At 57.5% G+C, this 26760-nt stretch overlaps 1 protein-coding gene across 3 annotated transcripts; it reads right to left on the bottom strand.

The window, feature by feature from the left end:
• Positions 1 to 589: 589 nt before the first annotated feature.
• On the bottom strand, positions 590 to 24337 carry RCC2 (regulator of chromosome condensation 2). 3 transcript variants are annotated; one of them, XM_044938218.2, is made up of 13 exons: positions 24231 to 24337; positions 22794 to 23079; positions 17890 to 17983; positions 14680 to 14823; positions 11746 to 11877; positions 11291 to 11379; positions 9852 to 9966; positions 8046 to 8212; positions 6138 to 6318; positions 5749 to 5854; positions 4820 to 4892; positions 3340 to 3417; positions 590 to 2728 (listed from the first exon to the last, which is right to left on the bottom strand). In XM_044938218.2, the coding sequence occupies exons 2-13, from the start codon at positions 23070 to 23072 to the stop codon at positions 2624 to 2626; spliced, it is 1563 nt and encodes a 520-aa protein (XP_044794153.1). In that variant the 5' UTR covers positions 23073 to 23079; positions 24231 to 24337; the 3' UTR covers positions 590 to 2623. The 3 variants fall into 3 exon arrangements, with proteins under 3 accessions (XP_044794153.1, XP_025134639.1, XP_025134640.1); XM_025278854.3 differs by having other exon boundaries at positions 24121 to 24285; XM_025278855.3 differs by lacking the exon at positions 14680 to 14823 and having other exon boundaries at positions 24121 to 24287.
• Positions 24338 to 26760: the final 2423 nt, after the last annotated feature.

Raw genomic sequence — 26760 nt, 5'->3', positions numbered from 1 at the left:
CGGTCTCCTGGGTGGGCAGGTATAGCCTCTAAAGGGCAAGCTGCGCCTCAGTCCCTAGGAAGCCTGAATGTCCAGGAGAGAGGGGCCTATTCCTGTGTCCACAGCACGAAGATGCTGAGGTTTAACCACAGCTGCTCCCGCCCTGCCCCCGGGAAGCTCCAAGCAGTCCAGACACTGGGAATGGGGTGGGGCCGACAGGAGGGGCTGATCTGAGTACAGAAAGCAGCTGGCACCCCAGAGGCGCCACAGGGAAGGTGCTGGAAGGCGGGTGGCTTGGAGAAGCTGTCAACTTGGGCGGAACAGAGTCCACAGGGTGCCCCCTGGCGGACAGCTCGCCACACTGCCAGGTGGGGACCAGAAGGGCTCCCTATGAAGGGCGGGGGAGGCAGGCGGGGCGAGGAAGCTTCCCCTGCCTCACCCTCAGCCAGCTGAGTTGGGCCGATGGGGCCTGAAGCCTCCCTGAGGGTCACAGGGAGCCTCCAGGGACAGCGGTGGTGGGGGGGGCGGTGCGGGCTGTGGAGGGGCACATTGGGAAGCACTTCTGTGCTCTTTCCCTTGTTCCACTAAAAAAGAGATGCAGAAGCCGAAACAGAGCAAACAATGATGCCGTTTATTTAAAATGTTTACTCCGAGAAATATATATATAAAAAAGACAGTCACAGCACTAAACCAGGCACCTCAGCCGGACCTCCTCCTCCTCCTGGGCTCCCCTCACGCCCAGGCTCCGCGTCGTCGCCTTCCTGAGCCGCACCCCCTCCCTGGGCCAAGCTGTCTCCCACTTCCCTGTTCTAAAGGGTTTTCCCGGTTAGGAAGTTCATTTTACAATTCTGAGCTCCAAGCAGTGACTGGGAGAGAACGGGGCAGCCTCACGTGGAGGGGACGTCCCTTTCCTGCTCCAGCCCCGGCAAGGGGCCAGGACCCGGGTGGGCGCACAGCCCCAGGGAGCCGCACACGGTCCAGGAGCGCGGGCGCCAGGCCCGCTTCAGGAAGAGCTCTGTCGGGGGAAACAGGGGCTCTACGCGGGGAGGCTTGAGTCAGAGGTGGTGGTTAGAGGGTGATTTGGACAAATCAGGTTAGTTTAGCAGAAGCTCTGGAGTTGCAGAAGCTTCTTCCCTGGACTATAAGCACAGACAGCAGAGACGAGCGTGAAGTCAGACTAAACCTTAGCAAAGGTGCAGGCCGGCCTCCTGCCGCGAGGCCTCGAGACTGGCCAGGACGGGTGCTGCCACATGCCCGTGGAGGGAGCCACCGTCAGGAGCGATGCGGCGGGAGGGAAGAGAAGAGCAAAAGCAACGACTAGTCATTTTTGGCATTTTAACATCGAGACAGAAATGGTAACAACAGCAAAGCAAAAAAAAATAATAAAAAAGACCAATATTGAACTTTCCCTTCCACCCAATCTCACACTGCACCTCTCTCCCGTCTCCCCACAAGCACCACTGACCTAAACGGCTATTTTAAAGCACCCAAACCAGTCCAGGCTCTCTCGAAACCAAGAACCTGGCCACGGCCGCCCCTCTCTCGGGTCCGAGCAAGAGGAGGGTTCCAGGAAAGGCACCTCGTAACTCAGGCAGCGCCAGGGACGTGCTGGTGCGCAGGGCACTTGCGGGGAGCCGGTCGCAGCCTCTGCGCTGACTCGGGGAAGGGGACTTCTTCCACGATCCCAACTATTTGGTAGCACAGCCAAGCAAATGTGACTAGAGAGTTGGGTTCGTGGAGCAGGAACCCGGGCCTCGTAAACAGACTGGGCTGTTCCAGCAGGATCCAGCCAGGGGCTCGGGATAAAGACAGAAACACGAAGGCGATAAAGGCCGGGACACAGAGGATGAGCCTCCTCCGCGGGGACTCCAGAACGCACTGTCCTGCTGGTCAGCCTCCGACGGCAGGCGCTGGCAAGGCGACCCCGGCTCTGGAACCACGTCTGTCCACCCTCAAGTCCCCACTGGTTCCATGATCACCTGGTTTTCACTTGGACTTCTCTGACAGCTAAAGTAGATATAAATGGCTAAACACAGACCCACGAGCCCCCACCAGGGGGGAAACGGCAGGTTCTATTAATGTCACAGCCAAAAGGCAACGGGCTTACAGGCAGCCGGGGGAAGAGCAGAGCGCACGCGGCCGACCGGCCTAGAAGGAAAAGCAGGAAGGCGGCGGGCCGGGTGCTGCCGAGCACGCAGGGACCACGGGAACACTGCTGCCGCCCCCACGGCTGACGTGTTTTCTGAGCACGTGGAGACCTGTCCCAGGCGGCACCCGCTGGGCTCACAATGCTCACCACAATGGAAAGGCGTGTTTTTGAGAAGTGTACAGGGTGCGGGAGGGGGGACCTAAAAAAAAAAGCCTAGATTGCTCAAAGTTTCTGCCTCTTTCGTAGGAATGGTAAGTCAACTATGAGCAAATATTTTAATTAAACATTAAGGAGGGGAAAAAAAAACCCACTTTGGAAAGCATACAGAAAAGGTAGTTGGCGTTGAATCACTTATAAAACGGAGCCTCAGGGAGTCTTAACAGAAATGCACCTTCGGTCAACTTTTGCTTCTGAAATTCCTCGCTTGACTTCCCGTCCCAGTGCAAGTGGACATGCCAGCTGCCGCGAGAGGTGTGGAGCGGGGGCTCCGGGGCGTCAGAGGGTCCGGGGGTTGTACTCTGGCAGTTTCCTGATCTTCTCCTTCTCCGCCTCGCTTTCGTCTCTTGCAATCACCAAGGAGTGTGAGTAACCCATGGCCACCTAGGGGACACGGGCACCGGGTGGGCAAGGGCGCATCAGCCAGGCACTGAGTTTGGGGTTGACAAGCTCAAGGCTGACCGTGGGACACTGGGAAGCTAGGCTGGCCAGGGGTCAGCACAGAGGTCAAAGCGGAACCACCTTGGAAAGCTCAAAAAGGCCCCGACTGAGGATCCCCAGTGTCGGTGAGACCGCCCCCGACCGTCTGGGCCCCCAGCAGGCCTGGACACCGACGGCCGGCAGAGGCCAGCAGCTCCCTCTGCCGCTCTGAACCACAGCCCTGCCTCGTGGGAAGGACAAGCCCCTCGCGTCTCAGTGACAAGGGCTGGCGCCCGCAGGGGCCTCACCCCACCACCTGCCCCACAGCCTTGGGGCAAGGCGAGATGCAGACAGGAGCAGGCGCCCACACTGGAGCGGACTGGCTGTGCTGGGCATGGCCGGTGGCCCTCAGGTGAGTGCGGCTCGCCTCCGTGCCAGCCTGGTCGCCCACCAGAAAGCCCCAGAGTGGTGCACAGGGACACGGCAGGTGAGACCAGGCAGCGAGCGGCAGGCAAAAGCAGACGAGCGCGGCCCGGGCCACCTTCTCTCCCTGCTCCCCAGGGCTCCCCACTCACTTGCTCTGTGAAGATGCCGTCGAGCGTCTTCACCTCCTGAGCTGCCGTGGAAGACTTTGGCTTGTGGTCCCCGTAGCCCTGGTGAGGCGAAGAGAGGGATGCTCATGAACACCAGCCGGAAAGTGGGCACCAAGGCAGCCTGCCTGGGCCTCCCACGGACCCAGGGCCTCTGTGGCTGAGCCCCGCCGTCTCAGACCCAAGGCCAGGCCTGGGCAGCAACGGGCACCCCCAGGCGCCAGCAGGTGCCCTGTCCTAACCCCAGGACCGAGGTGCTAAACACGTGAGCTGTAGGGTTCTGCTGCCTTCTGGGGAGAGTCTCCACATGGCAGCACGGCGAGCCCGGGGAAAGGCGGCCTCGGCCCTCGGGGCTCCTAGGCCACACGTGCTGGCTGTCCCCTTCCCCACCTGTGTCCACGATCAGCAGGGACTCCAGGACATGGGACAGAGGGGCAGCCCGGGCCTGGGGATGGGGGAGCAGGGGGGGGGGCGGGGCGCAGAATACCTGCTATGGTGTGAAGGCCTTCCAGCCCAGCTCCAACAAGGGCCCCCACAGAGGGCCAGCTTCCTCTGCCACCAGCCAAGGGCCACACGGGCTCCTGAACTCTAAGAGGCTGCCCCCCAAGTCCACCTTGTTCCCTCCAAGTCTCCAAATCGATACTCAGAGTCTATTTCTAACAGATGCTAGGGACATCTCTAAGAACGGCCCGTAAAGACTGGGCCAGGTTCTCATCGCTTTTAAGGTTCCAGCATGTTCAAGGCCACCGGCCCTGGAGACGGCACAGGGGTCGAGAAGCACCCCATTGCCCCACACCCATGGCAGGGGGACAAGAAACAGGCCTCGTTCCCAGCAGGAAACACAAGAGCCAGGCTGATGATCAAACCACAACGACGACAGGCAGGCGTCAGGGTGAGCCCCAGCCCAGCTGTTCTTGATGAAGACGTTGAAAGTTAGGAACTCATCACGCCCAGAAGCTCTGGGTGAGAAGACCAAGTGTGTGGGGAAGGTTAATCAGTCCAGTAACTGAGGTTAAAAGCAGGAACACAGACAAACTTATTGGGAAAAATGAGGGAACAATGTCCCCAAATGACCTCAGAGGCTGGAAACCAGGAAGACTGGATACATGGTCACCGCTGGGCCCACGGTTTAAGAGGACACGCTGATCCTGTAGCTTGAAACCCTCCTGGGGAGAGCGAAGAGCAACCAGCCTCTCTCCTATCGCGTCATCCCACAAGTACCCACAAGTACCGTTTACACAATGTGAGGGGAAACAGGACCTGGAACTTCCCAGTTTCCACTAACAATGTGGCCAGAAAGGACTTTCAAAAAAGCATCTGATCTTTGAAAGCTGAAGCGACACTGCAGACCTACATGCTACAGGGACACGGACCCACACACGCACACGCCTCCTTTCTGCGCATTTTCAGGAGGCGGCTCAGGAGCCCAAGTGGGGCTCTGCCCACCAGGCAGGGGCCAGCTTACCAGCTCCCCGAAGGTCGGCGAGGGGCCCCAGCTGATCGTGCTCTCGTCCGCAGCTACGATGATGCTGCTCTTCCTGCAAACGGGCGCAGCCGTCAGCCCGGTGTCCAGCAGTCCAGCCCCGCACCCCATCACCCAGCAGCCCCAGGCGCTTTCGTGGGCTCCCCGCAGGGCACGAACCTACCAGCATAAACCCAGCTGGCACCAGCACAGCACGGGGCCAGGGGGCGCCTCCTGAAGCCCACTGTCTGGAGCAGACCCAGACAGAAGCCCTCAGCGCCCGGAAACACGGGCCCCCATCTCCCCCGTCATGCCCACTCTTAGTCCTCGGGCCCTTGGGGCAGGAGGTCACTTTCAGAGCAACAAACACACTGGGAAAAGGAAGACACCCCAAACCAGGATGAAGAGCTCATTCCAAAGGGGTGGAACCTGCTGGACAGGAACCTGGCCACAGGTTTCAGATTATAGCCACACCAACCCAACCACCACAGAGCCACCTCCTCCAAACCTGGCAGGTGACGGACATCACCCAACTCCTCCCCGAGAAGTGCTACATAGCTCAACAAGTGCCCTCAAAACAAATAGAAAACCACCGATTTAAAATCACTTTCTCAGTCCCACTGTATCACAGTAACTTAAAATGTCCTAAGTAAATAGGGTTTTGAACCTGCAACATGGATAGCGCGCATCATCTTTGAAAAGTGAAACCCTCAGTGACTTTCTGCAGTGGCAGGAAAGGGAGTCACCTGTCCGAGGACCTCCCAACACCCCTTGCTCTGAGCAGAGTCCCTCCCCTCCAGACTCTGGAATTCGGGGCACCTGACACCCCAATGGAAGAGTGGAGCCCTCTAGGGACAGGGCACCTCCTGGGTGTGTCCAACATGCCCAGGGCTGGGGCAGATGTCCCGCTTACGGGAGATACGGTCACGTACCCACAAGCTAGGCTCCGGATTCTCCAGCCACAGAGGTCCTGCACGGCCTTCGGGTACATGGTGGACTCCCGGGACGTGTTGGTGGCCCCCCAGAAAAACAGACCACCTGGGAAAGACAAGCACGCCGACTGTCAGCGTCATCTCAGGTGCTGAGTGACTCCTCATCTCAGCAGCATCAAAGGAGAGGAGGAGAGGAAGGGGACCCACGAGGCATGAGGGACCACAGAGAGCTCTGGCCAAAGAGCCTGGGCGGTTGATGAAATCAGGTCCCTGGTCTCAAACACGGCAGAGGCCACGGCCACTGGTCTCCCCAGTGGAGCACGCAGCCAGGCAGGGAAACCGGGACTCTGGACGCCTTCCTCCCAAGGCCCAGACAAGGAATCACTGACCTACTTCACTGACGGCGAAGGAGCAGGTGTAGCCAGCGTAGATCTGGGACGCCCCACGCCCCGGGAAGTCGAACAGCTTCACCAGTCGGGGGACCATCTCGTCCTTCTGCTCGGCGTGGCCCAGCCGGCCGTAGCCTCCGAAGCCCCAAGAGAAGACCCGCTTCTGGGAGTCCAGGACCAGCTGCAGGAGGGAGAAAGCACAGCGCTGGGATGGGACGTGCAGGGGGCTGATGCTCTGCCAGACTGCGGCCGCAGCTGAGGGCCCAGGGCAGACACAGCGAGGCGACCCCTGCCTGCCTCGGACGGGGGAGGGGCCCGCCAGCAGCAGGGGGCACAGCCAGGATGCCTGCCGCTTCCTCGGCCAATCCTAAGACATGGCTATTCAAGGTGTAAGCCTTCCCCTTTCCCCATTTCAGTGATGTCTCTAGAGCAGGCCGCCGCACTCCACTTCCTCTTTCAGCCCTGACTCAACTGCAGACAGAGCCCGGAGGACGAGCCCTGCCCACCTCGCGTCCTCCTTCAGGCAGGCTCACATCACACAGCTGACGTCCACCTGGCCGCAGGCGCAGTGCGCCTGGTGACAGGTCGACAATTTAAACCCATCTTCACACGCGCCCCAGTGTTCACTGTACATTCCTTACAGCAGGCAAGACACGGAAGCTGAACGGGTAACACGGAAGCTGAACGGGTAAACGAGGTGTTTACGTGGCAGCCTGGACGGGAGGGGAGTTTAGGGGAGAATGCTCCTGAGATGAACAGAACACTGTTAACCGGCTACACTTCAGTGTAAGATTAAATAAGTTAAAAAAATTTTTAAATTAAAACACCAATTCCTCTTCTGGGGAAAAAAAAGGATACAAACACTACGGACTACGACTCAGCCATCAAAACACGACTGTCGTCCGCAGCGACTGGAGGGGCCTGGACGCCATCACAGGAAGTGAGACCGAGTCAGAAAGAGAAAGGCCACAGGGCGTCACTGGTCCAGAACACAACGAAAACGAGCTTATTTATGAAACAGAAGCGGACTGACAGACCAAGAGAGCACACTCATGGCGACCACAGGGGAAGTGGGGGGGAGTAAATCCCCAGTCTGGGTTAGCAGACACACACCACGGAGACAGCCAGAAAGGTCCTGCTGCAGTGCGGGAACTACATCCGGTGTCCTGTAACAAACCCTAATGGGGAGGTACATGGAAAAGAACACGGAACACGTATGACCCCTCTGCTGGAAAGCATGAACAAGCACACCGCGATCACCCAGCCACACTGCAATTAAAACCCGTCTTCCTCTCTCCCGTCTCCTTGACGTCTGGTGTTTGGATCATGTAAATGTAGAGCCCATAAACATGATTTGAGGTCAGAGGCGTAAGATCCGCTTCTTCTGACTACACTGTGAGAGAAGCAGCGCTGGACGTGAAGGGACTGAAACCGCCCAGTCCTGAGGTCACACAGCCAGCTGCCATATACAGGAGACTGACCCGTCTCTCAACTCTCAGCAGGACAAGGAAGATGAGCCCCAAGTCTGACACTCAGCCATTTGCAGGCAAAACAACAGGCAGGCAACTGAGATAAAAAGACGCACATACAAAAGTCTCATCGCCTTGATCTGAATTGACCTTTAAGGAAACACCCTCAATGACTGAACCCATTCAACACCCTGAGATACCATCAACCTGGAAAGACAGAAGACAAAACAAAGAAACAGAAAACCCTTCTGTTTGAAGGGTTTGACCCCAAGCCAAAGTCAGTCCACTCAGCCCTGTCTGTGGACGCCATGCAGAAGCTGGCAGGTGAAAATGATGCCCGCAGACATCTGAGGGTGTGCGCCCTCCAGGCGGCCAGGGGCTGTCATTTGCTTTGCAAAGCCTAGGGTCTCCACCGAGGTGAGAAGCACTGAAGCCTTACCGTGTGGTTAGCGCCGCAGGCCACGTCCCGCACCACCACATTCGGGACGGGCAAGATCTGGCCGTCTTTTGTCTTCTCGATGAAGATGGCCACGCGCCGGGGCACTAGCTCGCAGTCATACTCTATCCGCTGGGCCCGGGCAATGAACTTGCCGTCCGAGTTGTGTCCTGCAGTGACCACAGAGGGAGCCATCGGTCAGCAGGGACCAGAGCAGGGCACCTGTCCAGTCTAGCTGGGCCTCCTGGGGACTTTGGTCAGCCAAGGTAGCATCCTCCTATCTGAGGCATGTCCAGGGCATGGAATTGATATTGTGGGTTGAAAGCAGTTACTTTAAAAAACGAAGAGAAATCAGAATAAGAAACACCCAAGGCCACGGTCCCTAACAGGGAGTTTTGTGAAAACCCCTCTGTCTGCGTGGCTAAGGCTGGGCTGGGGCCAGACACGCGGGAGGCTCTCATAGGCACAGGCTGGTCTGCTCCGTGCCCACGCCGGGGCCTCCGGGGCCTCCACGGGCCAGAAAGGCCAACCCGTCCCCAGCGACCCCACATACTAGCGTGGCGGTCAGAACCAGGCACGCTGTGGTCTCTGCTACGCTGACCCAGAAAGTCTGTCGTGGGGGCGCGTGCACAGCGCACCACTCAAGCTCTAAGTCCCCGAGACCACCGTGGGTTCAGACAACAGGCCTGAGGGCTGGTTCTCCAGCAAGCTGGGGAGTTAGGACCAACGGGCTCCAGACACAAACGAGGCCAGTCCCGCAGAGCCCCTTCAGCGAGGGCACCAAGCCCGGGAGTGCAGGCAGCCGCGCCGCAGCGGGGGCGGGCGCCTCACGTCCCTGGGGGAGCACCTGCCCGCCGGCCGCCCTAAGAGCGGGCGGCCCCGCGGAGCCACGCGGCGGCCCCGGAGGCAGGGAGGCCCCGGAGGCTCCCTTCCGCCGCCTCGCCGGCCAGCACCGGCACCCACGGCCATGGAGACGGTTTCTCCGGCAGGCTCTGGCAACTCCCTGGCAACCAAGAGGCGTGTGCACGGGGCTGTTCCTGCTCTCTCACTTCTGACTAAGGTATATTTAGTTTCACAAAGGCGCTGTTCCGAGTCTATTTATGCCGCCTCGCACCCGCGCGCCCGGGGACGCGGAGCCCGGCAGCCCCGGCCGGCCGGGCGCGGAGGCTGCGCGCGGGCCGCGCGGCCGGCAGGGGGCGCGCGCGGGGCCGGGAGGCGGGGGAGCGAAGCCGCAGCGCTGCGCTCCTGCAGGCTCCTTCTGAGCTCCTGCAGGCTCCTTCTGCGTTGGACTTTCCTACTTAGTGGAACCTAAGTCAGCTTCATCCCTTCTGTTTAGGGCTGAAAATCCGGAAGGGAATCCTACTTTCAAATGACTTTGGCTCTTCCGTATACCTGAAACAGTGGCCAGGCCAGGGTGCTCAAAACAACCTTACTCTTGTATAATTCCTCACTTTTGATAAAGGCAAATCTTTAAACATGAAAATGAATGAACAGAGGTTTGATTAAAAATTGATAAGGCAAAGAAAAACAAAACCTTGAAATTCTTTTATACAAAAATGAATTCCCAAATGAGAAAAAAATCCTTGGACAGACTCATGCCCTGACTTTCATTAAGGCAAGTCCGTGTCAGACTGCGCAGCCCGTGAGTTACGCATGCCGCTGCACAAACGGAACATCCACTTAATGGGTCAGGGCCATTATCTGCAATCAGTTACCCACATTTCTACCATGCGTGTGCAGCCCCGCGCTGACTGCTGGTTCTAAACATACAGTTATATGACAGAGCTTTTTAAAAATGTGCTTGCATACCCAGCTGACCATATTCAGGGCACCCAAAGGAATAGAGGTTTCCTTTGCAGTCCATTATCATACTGAATTCAGCCCCACAGGCCATCTTGGTAATTGGCTGGCCGTTGTACATTATCTGAAAAGAAAAGACAGCAGACTTTCAGACATATTTTTTTTTAAAGATCGATAGTCTCCACAGGTTGGTGTGAAACAATTACTAGGCTACTAAGGATTTCTAATGGACTCCACAATGCCACAATGCTGAAGGCAAAGCCTTTGCACACATGTAAAGAAACACCACCCCGTACAGAATCCGCTCACAGATAGGCAAACCATGTCGCTGGGTCTCCATAACCCTCAAAATGTCTAACATTGTGCCTCACACCTTCTAGTGCCCAGTCAACGCTGAATTCAACTGACTGGGGGTGTGGGCAAGAGGGTACAAGAAAACAGAAACTATAATCACATTTAGTCCACAAATTTCCCTCCAGTCACTACCTCGGATGTCAGGCGACTAAAAAGAAAAGCTTTCATAAGCATTACTACTGACCAGTAAAATGAACTGGTTTACACTCTTCTTTACTACCGTCAAAGCTGCTTGCTAATTAGCCTTAATCGAAAGTGTGAATAGGAAATGTAATGGTTTGAAATTAGGAAGTAGAAGACAGCAAAGGCCCTGACTAATTTAACATGGGGTTTGGACACAAATCTGAGAAAGCGCTTAAGACTCTCTATTGCAAACTAATCAGCCTGGGGAAGCAGGACTGGAGGAACTGGGGGGCGAGCGGTGTCAGCTCTGCAGGAGACCGTGGGAAAAGGCGAGGAGACGGGGAGGGGGCGCCGAGCCTCGGGCTCTGACCCGGCCCGGCTCACTCTGAAACCGTCTCATCCCACTGCAGAGCAAATGGCTGACAAAACAACATTTCAAAAATCCTCCAAACGACAGGTGTGTTTGTCCAAGGTCTCTTTTTAAGACTAAGACGTCCAAGTCCCTCCCCTCAAAGACACTAACAAGCCTCCTGCCGCCTTATGGCAGAAGTTCAATATTTAGGTATAAATCCCAGCCCCCAGCTGACTCCAGAGTTTTTCAGGAACAAGAGATGACCTAACCTATTTGTGTGCTGAGCACCTGGCAAGTCACTTGTTATGAGGTCAAAACTCAAAAGTATTTTCAGACAAAGACAAATCACATCCATGGAACAATTCTCACTGCAGAGCAGAACAGGCTTCAAACAGGCCCCTGGAACAAATTATTTCCAGTCAGAATAAAAAACTGTTTCTAGGACGTTCTTCAACTGTGGCTGTCTATTAAACCCGATCCACTCAAAAGCATCGAGACCTTGCTTTTAGAAAGGAGCCAGCAACTCAAACAAGGGGGAGAGATGCCTGATCTCCCCCTATAAAACCCACCCCCGAAACAAAGAGAAGCAAAGGCCCTGAAGGCGGGGCGCAGGCGGCACCTGTGCGGGGCTGGGTACGGCGTCCGTCTGGTTGCCGAGGCCCAGCTGCCCCATCTTGTTCTCTCCAAAGGCAAACACGGAGCCTGTTTCTGGAAGGAGAGAACGACATCGTTAGCAAAGGGGAAACAATGCTGAGGACCCTGAACGAGACTGAGAATCAAAGACTCTAAAATCAGAAAAACAGCTCCTTTGCCAGGAAGAATGCAAGTGAGACAATTTTCCACAAGGGGGTGGGGTGGACACCTCAGAGCAGAACCACTGCCCGGCACAGACCCTCCCATAGCCTTGGCCACTGACACCCGTGGGTGTGGCTCATGATGCCTTGAGAAGCTGCCCACCAGGCTCCCTGGGCATCCTTATGATCGTGACAGTGAGTCAAGGGGGCAGCGCCACCCCCAACCCAGCTGGACTATTTGGCCTCTGACCCCATTTGGAGGGAAGTGGCCCTTCCTTACCCGTCAAGGCCAAGGTGTGGTTCCTCCCACACGCCGCAGACACGATCACCTCGTGGCTGAGCCCCTCGACGAGTCTGGGGGCTTCAACTCTCTTGGTGTCGCCATGGCCCAGCTGCCCCTTCTCATTTCGCCCTGTGGGTCAGGAGCAGGACAGATACAGTGGGAAGGAGGAGACAGGGCAGCCAGAGCAGCTGCAGGGCGAGTCGGGGTCTCCCAAAAGGCGCCCTCCAAACCCACAGCCGAGAGCCGGGTGACAGCAAGCCCGGCTCTGCAGGCGATGCCAGCCTTTCGAGGCTGCCGGGTGGGGTTGGGTGACCAGGTAAGATGTGCAGAGCTGCCCCTAGAGTCGCCTCTGCGGGCAGCCGCCACCTCACCTGCTCTGACCCTCTTTTCTGGGGCAGGGCTAGGACCCATCCTGGCATTTTCGTCAGCTCTGTCCTCCAGGGAAATGATATAAAGCAGGTTCAGCCAGGACGTCACACACGGGCAGACAAGCTCATGGAAACTCACAGCTCTCACTTCTCCCCGTTCCTGCCAGACGCCAAGCCCTTCATCCGCTCCACTCCAAGGTATTTTAAGACAGCAACACCTGCCTTGCAGGAGTCTGACTCCCGCAGTGCTCCGGGCGTCTACCATAGACCCTGCACTGCTCTCCTCTCCAACCCCACCTCCTGCCGGTCAGCCTGCACAGGACCCTTAGCCATGTGAACCCCAGCGATGGATGGCCCAAGGCCAGAACACAGAGCTCTGAACACAGGCTCTCCTGGACACGGGCCCACCTCCACCCCTGGCTGGCTGTGCTGGATGGAATCGGGGCAGGAAGGCTCCAGGAGGCTGGGCCCTGCCCGGCCCCCTGCATTGCACAGCCCCCCAGGGCTTCCCAGGTGGCACAGTGGTAAAGAATCCGCCTGCTAATTCAGGAGACGCAGGATTGATCCCTGGGTCGGGAAGATTCCCTGGAGGAGGGCATAGCAACCCACTCCAGTATTCTTGCCTTTAAAATCCCATGGACAGAAGAACCTGGCGGGCTACAGCCCCTGGGGTCACAAAGTCACCCATGACTGAGCACAACACCCACACCCACCCCCTAACAGAGCCTTTCAGCTCCAAGGGAACAGGGAGGGCTGGGTGGACCAGAAGGCTGGCCTGCCCTTCACCTTCCCTAAGTTTTCAATTCAGGTCACAGTAGTTCCAAATCTAAACAGCTTGGTGGGCCTCTCCCAGGTCTCTCTAAGAACCACACTTGTAAATAAACATTTTGGGAGATTTTATGGGGCCAGAAAGCCAGGCAATTTGGAAACCGTGGGAGGTTTCCATATCCTTTCCCAACAATGAACTCTGACCTTGCAGTCATGAAAGAGAGCGAGGAAAGCCACAAAGGCGAGCCCCAACTGGCCTGGACGGGGCTTAAGAAGGGGTGACTGGCTGCCACTACAAGAGGAAAACCATCCTTGGGCTCTGATCACGGGCTCCAGGAGGGCAGAGGGACACCAGGTCAAGTGGAAACTGCCCAAGTTCACTGAAAGGCAGGAACACGCCGGGGCACAATTCCTCGGCAAACACGAGGGGCCCGGGTGGCCAGCACGTGCAGACCCCATGAGTTCCGGGGCCCTGCACCAATGCTCCCGGGCGCTGGACTGGGCCCGGGACCTTCCCGGGCCTCACCGTGGACTCGGGACACCCCCTGTAGCTCGTCCCCCCAGCCCCGCCCCGCCCCGCAGTGACAAGTCTGCTCATGGGACACCGCTGGGTTCTGGGGCCAGGTCAGATGCACAGCCTTTCCAATCATTCTCTGCCCACAGGGTCAAGAAAGGGGACATTTTCAGAAACACCACATGAGTGAAATTCAGCAGAAAGATGAGAAATAAAGACACCTGACGTTGGGGACCCCGACACATAAGGCTGCACCCAGCGCTGGGGACAGTGAGCAGGAGGAGGGCGCTGGGGAGAGAGACCTCGGTGCCCCCCCGGGAGAGGGCGCTAGGGGGGAGACAGACCTCGGTGCCCCCAGGAGAGAATGGCAATCATGCGGTGCCACTGTGTCACCAAGAAACTACAAAGTTTAAATTTGGGCCAGACACGCTGCTTAGCTTTTTTTCAACAGAATCACAAAATTAGCAGAGTGCAGGGAAGACAACAGATGTTAATGTATTTGGACTTTGGTACAGCCGCTCATGAAATTGCAAAAAATGGTTCAAACAGCCCAAAATAAAAATGCAGTCATATGGACTCAAAGCTAGCCAAAGGGCCAGAAACAAAGGGTGAGGATCAATGCCAACACCCCCCGCGGAAAGAAGAGTCCCAGAGCCAGCAGAGGGCGTGGAGGAGACAGAGCCTCAGCCAGAGCCTGCACGAAGGATCTGCAAGAGGGATCTGGCACTTGGCACGGAAGCCCCCTGCAGGGGACCCTGAAATGAGAGGGAGGAGAAGAGACAGGGACAGCTCCCCCCGCACCCAGGCCAGGGAGTCCAGGAGCAGTGATAGCAGATGACTTCGGGAGAGTTAACTCAACTCTCTGGGCAAACGGAATAAGAAACTGCGGAACAGCCCAGCAGAGACTCGGGCTGTGTCACCGCGTGGCGGATGTAAAAGCTGGTGGCATTTAAAGTGGCAGGAACAGAGGTCTACGTCATCCTGTGCTGGGTGCTGGGGGGGACCGCAAGCCTAAAATAGGATTCAGTTCTAGGCCCCTCGATCTCAGAAAGCTGCAGGTTCAGGCAGAACGTTCAGGAGAGGGCTGCTTAAAGAAGAGGATTCCGAGAAAGCGGGGGCAGGAGGGCAGAGACCAGCGGCGTGCTCTGGGGGCAGGCTGGCTGGGCGTCGGGAAGAGGACACGCAGGAGCGGGGGCAGCTGAGGGTCTTCACCCAGGGGACGGAGGACGCGAGCCCCCCGGCGACCCCCCTCTGTGAGTTACTGCGACCCCGGGTACTTACCCCAGCTCCACAGCTTCCCTTCCGTGGTGATGAGGAGGCTGTGGGCGGCACACGACCCCGATACCACCGTCCGCACCCGGACCCCCGACAGGCACCCATACCTGTGGGGCCCCCACAGGTTCTGACCAAGGTTGCGGTAAGCAGCTGCGGGGAGTAAAGGACCGCGCATCACACACCCCCAGAGCGCAACTGATGGGAGAGCCACCCTTGGGTCGCCATCCCCTCTCCCTCCAATACCCCCTCGGGGGCTCCAGGGCAGCTGTCAGGACATGGCTCGCGTCTCTGGCCCCGACTCGCCGGGGACGCTGCTGCCGACAAGCGCCCTCCTCCCGCAGCCCGGGGCTTGCAGACCCGCGTCTCCCTCCCCTCCTGGCCGCCTCCTGGGGGTGGGGAGGCCCCCGAAGGCCCCACCTGCCCCCGCAGCCTGCGCTGGGAGGCCCTCCCTGCCCACAGGCCTCTTCCAGCTTGGCCCTTCCGCGCCAGCCACGGACTGACCCTACTTCACCTCCCTGCTTCCTGCCCTGAGGGTTCCCCACGTGCCGCTCCAGGCACGAGGTCCCTTTCACAGCCCCACTTCGCCTTACTAGTGGACAGGGTGTGGCCAACTTCTGGCCTAATGCTCTCAACTAGAGGCGCTCAGACAGAAAAGCGAGCTCGTTTCTAGGCCCGTGGTGACTTTCATGAAATACTGCTGCTGCTGCTAAGTCGCTTCAGTTGTGTCCGACTCTGTGCGACCCCATAGACGGCAGCCCACCAGGCTCCGCCATCCCTGGGATTCTCCAGGCAAGAACACTGGAGTGGGTTGCCATTTTCTTCTAGCTGCTGCCAAACCAACTGTGTCAGACTGACCTGGAGACAGGAATTGAGTGAAAGGTCAACTTGGCCATCATGCACCTGGCTCCAAGGAGAGTCTGTCTACCGCCCCGCCAGTCCCCACGCTGAGCGCCCCGCCAGCAGAGGGCACCAGGCCGGCCTCTCATACACTCACACGGGGCCTTGGGCGCGGGGCAACCCACCCCTACTCGATCCTGGGGAATCCGTGGACAGAGGGGCGGGGCAGGCTGCAGTCCGTGGAGCTGCTGGGAGTCGGACACGACCGCAACCAGCTTTCACTTTCAGAGCATGTGGCGTGTGTGTGCTCAGTCTGACTCTGTGACCCTGTGGGCTACAGCCCACCAGGCTCCTATCCATGGGAATTTCCAGTAAAGAAATACTGCAGTGGGTTGCCGTTTCCTTCTCCAGGGGAGTTACACGGGGAGGGTCCCACAACAGTGGGAAGTTCTCCAGCACGACTCAGGACCCCCTGGGCTTCTCCACCTGAAAACACTGCTCTACTGCTGGAAGGAGAGAGGAGACCCAGCAACTTCCTGGGAAAAGCACATCAGAGACGACAGCCTTCACGCCTGTGCTGAGGGCTGCCCCTCATGGTGGCATGAGTGCTGGTGCCATGTCTGTGGGCAACACACAGTGCCAGGGGGCACCACGGCCGAGCCAACGGCCCTAAACGGACCCTCATGGTTGACAGAAGGTCTGATTTGCCAGTGTCTTCTCTGGCTGAGCTCCACAAATGTCAGAGGCCAAGATGTCATCAGTTCGTGAGAGGCAGGAGTTCTCAGGGCCTCCCAATGAAAGGCACTGCAGCGGTCCAGGCAGGCGGGCCAGGCTGGAGCTCACCAATGCCCGGGCCCGGGGCCGAGTCGTGGAGCACGCCATCCCTGTGCCGTCTTGAAAAGGGAGGAAGCAGCTGCCTGTCTGAGGCCCAGCGATGCGTACCCGAGGGCAGATGGGCTCTGGAGGGAAGGCCGCTTTGCTGGGGGGAGGCTGGGGCAGGCGGGGAGACCCTCCTTCCCTTGAGGTTTGGCACAGGTGGGAAACCTATTTACCCCTCCCTTCCCTTCATGTCCACTGGAAAGTTCATGGCAGCCGAAAGACACGCAAACACTTAAAAATTTTCTTTGTTTCATTCAGAGGGAGAAACATCTGGGAAGCAAAGGTAGGCCTGGGAGAAGACAAAAAGGCACTCTTGGAGCAAGGCCGAGCAAGGCGCTATTCCTAAACCAGAGGCTGCCCTGCTCCGCCAAGGGCTCCCCTCTGGAATCTACTTCCTGCTCAGGGCCCCGAGCGTCTCTAGTCGCAAACTCAGGCCTCTTATTTACAGAGCAGCTTCGAGAAAATGCAGCACCTGCACAGGAGCTGGCAGGGGGACTGATGCTACCATGCCCCGGGGGGGGCGGGGGTGCCAGGTGCCACCAGCCACCAGACAGCTGGGTCCTGAAGGCTGGGTGCTGGCCCCAGCAGGGAAGTGGCTCACACCCATTTCTAACTCAGCTGGACCCTGAGTCACCAAAGCCCCCGCCTGCTGCTCTCATGGACTAAGATGCTCTCCAACGCCTGCCCGGAGGCCCCAGGGAGTGTCAGTGCGCAAATACTGGTTCACTGGGCAGCGCTGGAAAGCGCTGCGGGCATCTTTCCAAGTGAAATCAAGAAGCCATAAGACATGGCAAAGTGCCAGCCTCACTCCTCTTGGACGGGCTGGTATTCACCCCAAGGAAAGACACCACCTTTCAAAAACCATTTGGGGACCAAGATACTTCTTGGGACCTTTCCACTCTGCCAACTCCAGATTGTTCCTTATTCTGTCAAACCCATTCCTGCAACCATTTGGCAGTTTGCAAAGAAACATGAACTCTTCTGAAATGTCTATCAAGTTTGACATTTGACACGTGACCCATGGTGAGGACACTTTCACATTCCACAGTACCAGCCTCTCCGTTTTAATGAAGCTAAGTGACATGGAAAGAAAAACGGGAAAAAAGTATCAATGCTTATTTGAGGCCACCATTTATATTTTTATCTCAACAGAATTATCAAAACCAGAGTTGTGCCCAAGTGAGAGTCCTGCTGAAGACCTGGGTTCAAACCCAGTCCCATCACAGAGTGGCTGTGTGGCCTGGGCCAATCACGTGGCCTCTCTGAGCGCTTCTGTAAACAGCACCTACCTGGCAGCGGCCATCAGAACCACACTGGACACACGCACGCGGGGAGCACTCGGCGGTGATGCACACGGGGAGCACTCGGGCAGTGATAGCGCATTCCAGTTCTAGACACGGTTCATACCTTGTTGTTTAGGCACACCAGAACCACACTGGACACGCACGCGGGGAGCACTCGGGCGGCGATAGCGCCTCCAGCTCTAGACATGGTTCTCACCTTGTTGTTTAGGCACTTCTTTTCGACCAATCAAGTCCCAGTTGGTTGCCCCAAAAATCAGAAGCTGCCCTTTGCACTTAGACCCTTCAAGTTTCTACAGAGAGAGAGAGTGGGGAGAAAATTAGCTTGCAGTGCTGCTTCTAACTTCCCACACCTGTCCAACGGCACCAGCCAACAAGACAACGGCAATAATGCAGCATGAATGCTCGTCCCCAGAGGCCTGCACAGCAGCAATCGCCTTCCCAGTGGAAACTGGTGAGCGCCCAGCAACTCGCCAGTCGAGCCCAGGCTCGGCGTTATCCTTTGATTTCTCTTTAAGATCTCTTTGGCTAAATTCTGCAAAAGCAGCCAAATGACATTCGCCCTCTCGGCTCTGCAGATCGCCACCCAGGTGTCTGCAAGAGGCCTGCCACGGTACGCAGGGAGGCGTTAAAGCCACTGTCCTTGGGGCCGAGGCGGCACCTTCCCAACATGAGCGCAGCGGGCCACACGTGCACCTGCAGCCCTGGGGCCCGGCGCCCTCCCCACCCTCCCTGGGCGCTCCTGGGTCCAGGGCTCCACTGCAGGGAGGAAGGGCGGGTGGGCTGGGCGGGCCTGTCCTCGCTCCTGGCCCAGAGCCAGGGGCTGTGGGCCAGCACACCTCCGTCCTGAGGGCCAGGCGCCCACCGTCGGGGGAGCACGTGCCACTTCAAGAGGCTACTGTCCAGTCCCAGGTGGGATTCGCTCTGAGATCAGCCCGGTACACTCATCAAGGCCAATCGCTTGTCAGAATCACTTCTGAGTCTCCACTTGGCTCCACGCAGGCCAGGGGAGCAGTTACTTCCTGTTCTGCTTTCATCCTCCACGCCATCATCGTCCCAGGGCGTTAAAGGCAAAGAAGGGGTTTTCCTTCAGTTTAGAGAAGTGTTGTTGGAAGGCTTTGAGAAGAAACAAACCAAACAGCTGCAAGTCCAGCCATCTAACCCTATGCGCTGACCGCCCTGGCAAGGCGTCCTGGCAGCCCAGCATGTGTGTAGTTGGGGGGCGGGGGGCCGGATTCCACTTCTTGGGGAACTCTGTGACCTAAACCTCATGTCACAGGCACCCCCCACCCCGATCCCATCATGCTCGCGGGCCTGGCCACGTGCAGGGGCTGGAGGCAGGCGGTCCATCTGCCGTCTGTGTGCAAAGGGCCACGAAGCAGCCAGGGCTGCAGAGCAACTCTGCCACATTTCAATTATTCAGAGAATGACCTTAGCTGGGGTAGTCCACCCCACAGCAGCCAGACTCCGATTACTTGAACGGGAGCCGAGTTTCCCCTGGTTATCTCTCCTTCTTTGTTTAACTGGCAGGCCTGGCTGGAACATTACAGGTCTACTGCAGGAGACCAACAGCATCAGGGGACCATCAAGTTCCCCATGGATGGAGCAGCCCCGGGTCTCTGCCTTCATTACCAACTTGCTCTCCACTGTTTCTCAGGTCCACGTGGAGGGGCAGCAGAGACTCGGGATGAACCTAAGCACCATGGAATGAGCTATCAGGCCAGAACAGTGGAGAGAGGAGACCGGAATTGCCCATGACCCCCTAGGTGGGCAGAGACCGGTAAACCGCTCCATACCATGGTCCGCTCGACGCTAACAGGCCACGGGCTCTGGCAGCCGCTGTAGGACCCGCAGTCCTCCAGAACAAGCTGCCATCACCCTGGGCAGAAGTGTCCCCCGTGACCTGGAGATGCCAGCACCTGCATGAGCGGCCACTGAGCCAGCTGAGCATCTACACAAACCCCCAAGCCTTCGGGGGAACACAAGGTGCTCTGTGAGAATCCTTGGTGAACTGGTCAGCTGTGTCTCCCCAGTGTCAGTGGTCCTGGAAGGAGGGTGAGCGGTACGTCTGGGTTTTTACTGCCATGGGCCTCATGGCCCATGAATACAACATTCATGGTTAGGGTTAATACAACATTCACATGAAATGTTGTATTATCTACCTAACTCTTTGCTGTAGGCTGCCTATCCTTATTTCTCTATTAATTCCATTCTTCCCTTCACATGACATGAAATAAAAAATTCAAGTAAGGACTGGAACTCCTCTAACATCCCTTAAAGATCACAGCCCAGGTCCCTCTTTGCCACAGAGCTGAACCTGCACACTCGTGGGAGACCCCAGACGTGGAAGGGCTCCATGCAGGGCACCCCAAGCACGGCCGCCAGGGCTGTGAGCCCCAGAGGGTCCCGGGCCGCGCAGGTGTAACCGGCCTTCACCGTGGGGCCAAAACTGGTTTTTAGCTGCCATCAGCAGCCATGCTGCCAGTGCCTATAGATCACGTGGTAGAAAAGCTGGGAGAACAGCCTCCCACCAGGATGGGTGAAATTTTGTGGGCCGCAGAACGGCCACAGCAGACACACGTGCTGAACTTCTTCAATCAACAGAGTGGGGTTTCTGGTCCAACACGACGTTTACTGCCCTTGTGCAAGAAGCGTGTTTACAAGACTTAGAGTCAGCCGTGAACATACATCCATTTAGAAAGCTGCCGCTCCCGGCAGAGGGAAGACCATTCAGAGAAAGGCCAGCAGCAATTCCCTAGTGGGCTATCAACTGAAACAGGCTCCAAGCTCAGTTTTCAGCTGCATTTATCTGGTCCTTTCAGATGAGGCAGAGTTGTCTCAGGGTCCACAAAACCTGAGCAACCCAACGCTGGACGAACTACAAAGACCTGGACAGCTGGCGACACTCAGCTGTCTTCCAGGAGTCGGCCAAGGCTGCTCACTTTCCCTACAGGGTTGTGAAGTTCCAGGGAATTCAGGCTGCACCGGCACTGGAGGATCAGAGAATGCTCATCTGACACAGCCACAGAGAAACCTGAGGTCCTCGGAGAGAGCATTTTCCGAGACTGAAATGCTAAGAATGTTTTATACACACAGCTTCTCCTCAAGGTGACTCTGTCCCTCAACCATATTGGGATTTGGGGTTTATCTTTCACAAACCCAACATCTGCAGCTTTGTTAACTGAAGGCAGCATGGCTTCAGACAACTCCTGGCAGCTGCCCTCATGCAAACCTCTTTCCAAAAGCCCTGGAAGGCAGCGAGGCTCGTGAAAATCTCAGTAAAAAGCCTGTTTCTGAAATGAGCTGAGGACGGTCACTGGCCTGCAGAAGCAGACAGGATTCCCAGGACTGCTTCCCAGGTGCTTGCCCTGGAGTCCAGGAACACACCCAAGAGAGGGGCAGTGCCCACGTAGGGCAAGGCACTGGGAATGCAATGGGGGCAGCCTGGCCCTGGCCTTGACCTTGGACCAACTGATGCTAAAAGGAACTTAAAGGCTGAGCTATGAAGCACTGAGGAGTATCCCTCGTCGGACCCTCAGTTTCTTGCGTGCCCTGAGCCGAGGACGGGGTGCTGGCCAGCTCACTGCACATGCTCTCCCCATGACTGCCTCCTGGGGTCAGTCTCAGCAGCAGGGTAAGAATCCCCTACTTCGGGATAACTAAACTCATTGCTCTGAAACGCCTACTGTTTCCACTGGAAGCGCTGGCCCTTCGTTTCCGCTCCCCCCCCCCCCCCCCCCCCCGAGCTGGAGGGAAAATGTCCAGAGTCCCACACAGAGGGTCATGCTTGTCCTTGCGCTCCTTTTCTCAACACATTGGCCTGGGCTGGTCCCCAAGCCGAGGTGCCACATTTCATCGCCCTCCTCCACCTTCCAACACTGACCCTTCCGAAGAGACGGCACTTACAGAGCGTCTCTTAACAACTTGCAGAGGTGTTAAGGATGACATCAGGAGAAAAAAACCCTGAGCCCAGTGGAAATCTAGCTCCATGTGATCTTGGGTCAGGCCCTCAGACTCTGTGCCCCAATTTCCTCACCTATAAAGTGGACCTAGAAGGGCACGGTTGTTAACCATTTAAATACTGCCTGAGCTTCCCTGGGGAAAAGCACGCTGGTTGGGACTGAGAAAAGGATCCCTCCAGACCGTGACTCTATACCCCAAGTGCAAGTTCGCACTATTTGGAGTTATCTGAGCATCTGCTGAAAGCTTTGGCCCTCTCCCTAAACACATGTCCCCCTGACACCAGATTAAGATCTCTGGCTCTGCAAGGTTTTGCAGGCACATGGACTGGTCACAACCTTAACTAAGATTGGACGATTCAACTCTAACGAGCAAATTAAAGCCCATTCAGGCCACGGGAGGTGGGGGAGAACCCTGTGCAGAGTCCACACGGAGCGCCCGGGCCCTCCGACCACGACCACAAGCGACGAACAAAGCTCAGACACCTCTGGGGGGGTCGGGGGGGAACCTGTTCCCGACCTCGGGGAGGGGGAGGGCTCTCCGGAGCATGCGCCCTCGCGCCGGGCCCCTCAGCCCGCCACCCCCGCCGGCCCGGCGGCGCGAGACCGCGCGGAGCCGCACGGGGCATGCGCCGAGGCCATCAGGCCCCGCCCCCCCGGAGCGCCGGAGCCGAGGCGGCGGGAACCTCAAAGCCCCGGCGAGGATCGCCGCGCCCCGGGCGCGCAGACGGGACCCCCCCCGCAGCACCCGGGCTGCCCGGCGGCCGCGGGGGCCCGGGGACGGCCGAGGGCGCGCTCCTCCGCGCCCCGCGCGCGCCTCCGGCCGGAGACAACTTGCAGAAGTCCCCTTCCCGGCGCGCGGGGGAGGCGGAGGGCGTCCGCGGGCGCGGCGCCGGGGGCGGGGCCCTGACCCCCGCGGGCGGGCTCCGGCCGCCCCTCCCCCGCGGGCCCGGGGCGCGCGCCCCAACGGCCAACGGCCTCGCGGTCGGGTAGGCCCAGGCCCGCGCCCTTTTGTTGCGCGGCGGCGGCGGCGGCTGCGATGATTCAGCCCGCGGCCTGCGCCGGCCCCGCCGCCCCCGGCCGGGACGCGCGGTGACGCGCCGCGGCCCCCGCCCGCCGCCCCCCGGCTCGGCCCCGCACTCACGACGCGCTCCTTGGTGTGCTCGGGCTCGGTGATGACCGCGGCCGCGCCGCCGGCCTTGGTCGCCGCGGGCCGCGCCGCGCGCTTTCCCCCGCCGGGGGCCCCGTCGAGCTCCAGGCCGTCCTCGTCGCCGCTGCTGCCCCCGCCGCTGCTGCTGCTGCAGCGCTCCGGCCGCTCGCGCTTCCTGCCGGCCGGGCCGCCGCGCTTCCTGGGCCCCGCACGGGCCGTGCCGTTGCCCGAGCTCGGCTCCTCCCAGGCCGCCGCCGCCTTCTTCCTGGGCATGGTCGCGCTGGAGGAGACACGGGGCAGCGACGCACAATGGACGGGTTATAAAGCGCGCGGGGGGAGGGGCGCCAGCCGAGCCCGCGGCCGCCACTTCCTCCCCTGCCCGCCCCGAAGTGGCGGCCACGGGGCGGGTGGAGAGGCGGCGAGCCCGGAGGAAATCGCGCCGCCTCCGGGGAATCCCGCACGGGAGCCCAGGTCTCCGACTGCAATCCGCTGAAGGAAAGAACAAATAAATGGGAGGCCCCCAAGGCTCATCTTCAAGTTAGCTTTGCCCACATCGCATCCTAATTGCAGCCCGGTGCCCAAAAAAGTAATGGGAGAGAAAAAGGGAGTCTCTGGTCCACCAGGTTTTCATTACAGAAGGCTTCGGGGCACTTCAGAGGTCCCCTTTCGGCACCTGGGGGGGTGAAGGAGCTTACCCCTCCCTGGCGGCCCCACCTGCTGCTTTTGTCTCCGCGACCCCCTCCCCAAGCCCACTCAAATGCAGTTCTCTTCACTGCCCGCCTGAATCCCCAATTCTGCTCCAGCCAGGGGGTTCCGACCTCCGGCCCTAAGGAGCCGAATCCCTCGGGGGGGGGGGGGGGGGCTGTCCCCCGCGGAGAAGTGAGGAGCGGCGCGAATAAAGCCGGCCCCCAGCCCCAAACACCTGCTCGCAGACACGAAAAATAATAACTTTAATGGTGCTCTCCTGTCTCCCAGCCCCTCCCCGAGCGTGCGGCTCGGCCGGTCCCCCGATCCCAGCTGCCGAGTGGCCGGCTCCGCCGCTACCTTCCCCAGCGTCCCCGCGCCTCAGCCCTGTCTGCCCTTTTTTTTTTTTTTTTTTATTGATTTTGAACAATGGGATCTCTGTCTGTCTCCGATTAAACCACGTGGATCCGCCTTCCTTCCCCTTTTTATTCATTCAATTCCCCCATCCCCCTTCCCCATTTTTTTTTTTTTTTTACCATTTCTCCTCTTTAAAAAAAAAACAGGAGAAAAAAAAAAACCAACAAACTTTCCCAGACCCCGCAAACTGATCGCTGTCGATTTCATTTTCAGCCCCTACCTGCTCAGAGTAATGAGAAACCGGACAGAAAAAGGAAGAGGCGAGGCTAAAAGACGAACCGAAGGGCTTTTTTTTCTCCCCGGCCCAGACGAGGGCTCCAGCCCACTCACCAGATACACTTAAAATGTAAATACGAGCTTCCAGAACAAATGCTACAACACAAAACAGAAACACATGTGCGGCCGGGCGGCAAGCGAGCGCGGCAGGGCGGGCGGCGCGGGGCCCGGGGCGCGCGCGCCCCCTGCCGGCCGGAGGACCCGGCGGCCTGGCCCTCGCCGCGGTCCCGGGGCAGCGCGGCCCACCGGAGCCTGCGCCCGGCGCCCCGCCGGCACGCACCGCTCCCCTCTGCGCGTTTCGTGGGCGGTGCCACGTGCCCCGCGCATCAGACATTACTTTGGGGGTTAGGCGAGTGTTGGACTGTTTTTCCCGGGCACGTCTAGACAGGTCACCTGAGGACACTCGCTGGAAAACAGTTACTTTTCTTACGAATCTGCCAACAAGGGACGTGCCCTAATTGAGTGATTGGAATGAAAGATGAATACAATTTGAATAATTTTCTCCAGCGCCGAGAGAAGTTGTGTATTTTACTTGCCCATGAACGTGCCCCACTATGTAGCAAGATGCTGTTAACATGGTCGAGTTACATACATAAATGTTTCCTGTATTAGCGAATTAAAGAATAATAAATTTGGAGGCCAAGGAGGCACTGGAATTCCTGATGGAAAATTTTCACTTAGAGACCAGTACTTACTGAGACCCCCGTACATGCAAGACACGCAGTGCTAGGTGCAAAGGTTGAGAACTAGGCTTCTGCCCTAGTGGAATGCACAGTGTAACGGGAAAGATTAAACGAGTTCTTCCAAGTGTGTGATGTGGTTCAGGACGTGCTATCCCAAATTATGCCACCTTGGCTTATTGAATAAACTGAAGAAAAGATTTTGAGAAAACAGCAGGAATCAGAAGGTCAGGCTGACCTTCTTCCCAAAAACCAATCATAAATCCCTCAGGTGAGAGATGCCCTTCACATTCCAGGACAACAGGAACATCCTTATCTCTGAAGACAAAGGGAAACTCGGAAGAATCTTGATAAACAAGACTTGCATTGCTACACCTAACCTCACGCTGGTCCTCTAGAGGTTCCTCTAGAGGAGCCTCTCCCATTCCTCTAGACTGTCTGCTCGTCATCACACCTCGCAGTAAAGTACACAGCTCTGTTTCTTTGGGACTTCACTTCCTTATGAAGTCTCCTGTGTCACCTAAAACTTAGGTTAAAATAAGTCTGTATGCTTTTTTTCCTGTTGATCTGTCTTTGTCAGCAAAATTTTCAAACCCAGCCAGGGACCAGGTAGAGGAAAGCTTTTTTCTCCATAAGCATTGCAATCCCATGGACAGAGGAGCCTGGTAGGCTACAGTCCATGGGGTCACAAAGAGTCGGACTCGACTGAGCGACTTCACTTTCACTTTCTTTCTATAAGCATTGCAAAGTGATACTTATGTAGGACTGCCCTGGCAAGGGAATCCATCCTATTCTGGGTCAGGGACGGGCATCCCTGTAGAAAGATCATCTGAGCCGAGTTACTGACAGGTGGGTAAGACTCACCAGATGAACAGGGGCAGGAAGACTTCCAGGGCGGATGGAGGAAACAGATCAGATCAGATCAGATCAGTCGCTCAGTCCTGTCTGACTCTTTGCGACCCCATGAATCGCAGCACGCCAGGCCTCCCTGTCCATCACCAACTCCCGGAGTTCACTGAGACTCACATCCATCGAGCCACTGATGCCATCCAGCCATCTCATCCTCTGTCGTCCCCTTCTCCTCCTTGCCCCCAATCCCTCCCAGCATCAGAGTCTTTTCCAATGAGTCAACTCTTCGCATGAGGTGGCCAAAGTACTGGAGTTTCAGCTTTAGCATCATTCCTTCCAAAGAAATCCCAGGGCTGATCTCCTTCAGAATGGACTGGTTGGATCTCCTTGCAGTCCAAGGGACTCTCAAGAGTCTTCTCCAACACCACAGTTCAAAAGCATCAATTCTGCACTCAGCCTTCTTCACAGTCCAACTCTCACATCCATACATGACCACAGGAAAAACCATAGCCTTGACTAGACGGACCTTTGTTGGCAAAGTAATGTCTCTGCTTTTGAATATGCTATCTAGGTTGGTCATAACTTTCCTTCCAAGGAGTAAGCGTCTTTTAATTTCATGGCTGCAGTCACCATCTGTAGTGATTTTGGAGCCCAGAAAAATAAAGTCTGACACTGTTTCCACTGTTTTCCCATCTATTTCCCATGAAGTGTTGGGACCGGATGCCATGATCTTCGTTTTCTGAATGTTGAGCTTTAATGGAGGGAACAGTTCACACAAAAGCCTAGGGACCTTGGGGCTTCCCTGGGACAATAGCTGAGACTCATCGTTCCCAATGCAGAGGGCCCAGGTTCGATCCCTGGTCAGGGAACTAGATCCCCCATGCCACAACAAATAAATATTTTTTAAAAGTCTAGGGACCTTGAGAGACCTGCTTTCTGGGTATCGCATGGGATTGGTGTGTGTGTCACTCACTCTGTCGAGTCCAACTCTCTGCAACCACATGGACTGTAGCCTGCCAGGCTCCTCTGTCCATAAAATCCTCAAGGACTGGATT

The sequence above is a fragment of the Bubalus bubalis genome, chromosome 2 (genome assembly GCF_019923935.1).
Source record: "Bubalus bubalis isolate 160015118507 breed Murrah chromosome 2, NDDB_SH_1, whole genome shotgun sequence".
In the NCBI taxonomy this organism is placed as follows: Eukaryota; Metazoa; Chordata; class Mammalia; order Artiodactyla; family Bovidae; genus Bubalus; species Bubalus bubalis.
This window is presented reverse-complemented; position numbering and strand designations above follow the sequence as displayed.

Bases quoted from the DNA above. Each gene is read 5' to 3' on its own strand.
- RCC2 (XM_044938218.2), bottom strand. From the start codon at position 23,072: ATGCCCAGGAAGAAGGCGGCGGCGGCCTGGGAGGAGCCGAGCTCGGGC. The intron at 17,984-22,793 runs GTGAGTGCGGGG...CTCTCTCTGTAG, and splicing joins AGCACACCAAGGAGCGCGTC to AAACTTGAAGGGTCTAAGTG. The intron at 9,967-11,290 runs GTGCCGCCTGCG...TTTTCTTTTCAG, and splicing joins CCGTACCCAGCCCCGCACAG to ATAATGTACAACGGCCAGCC.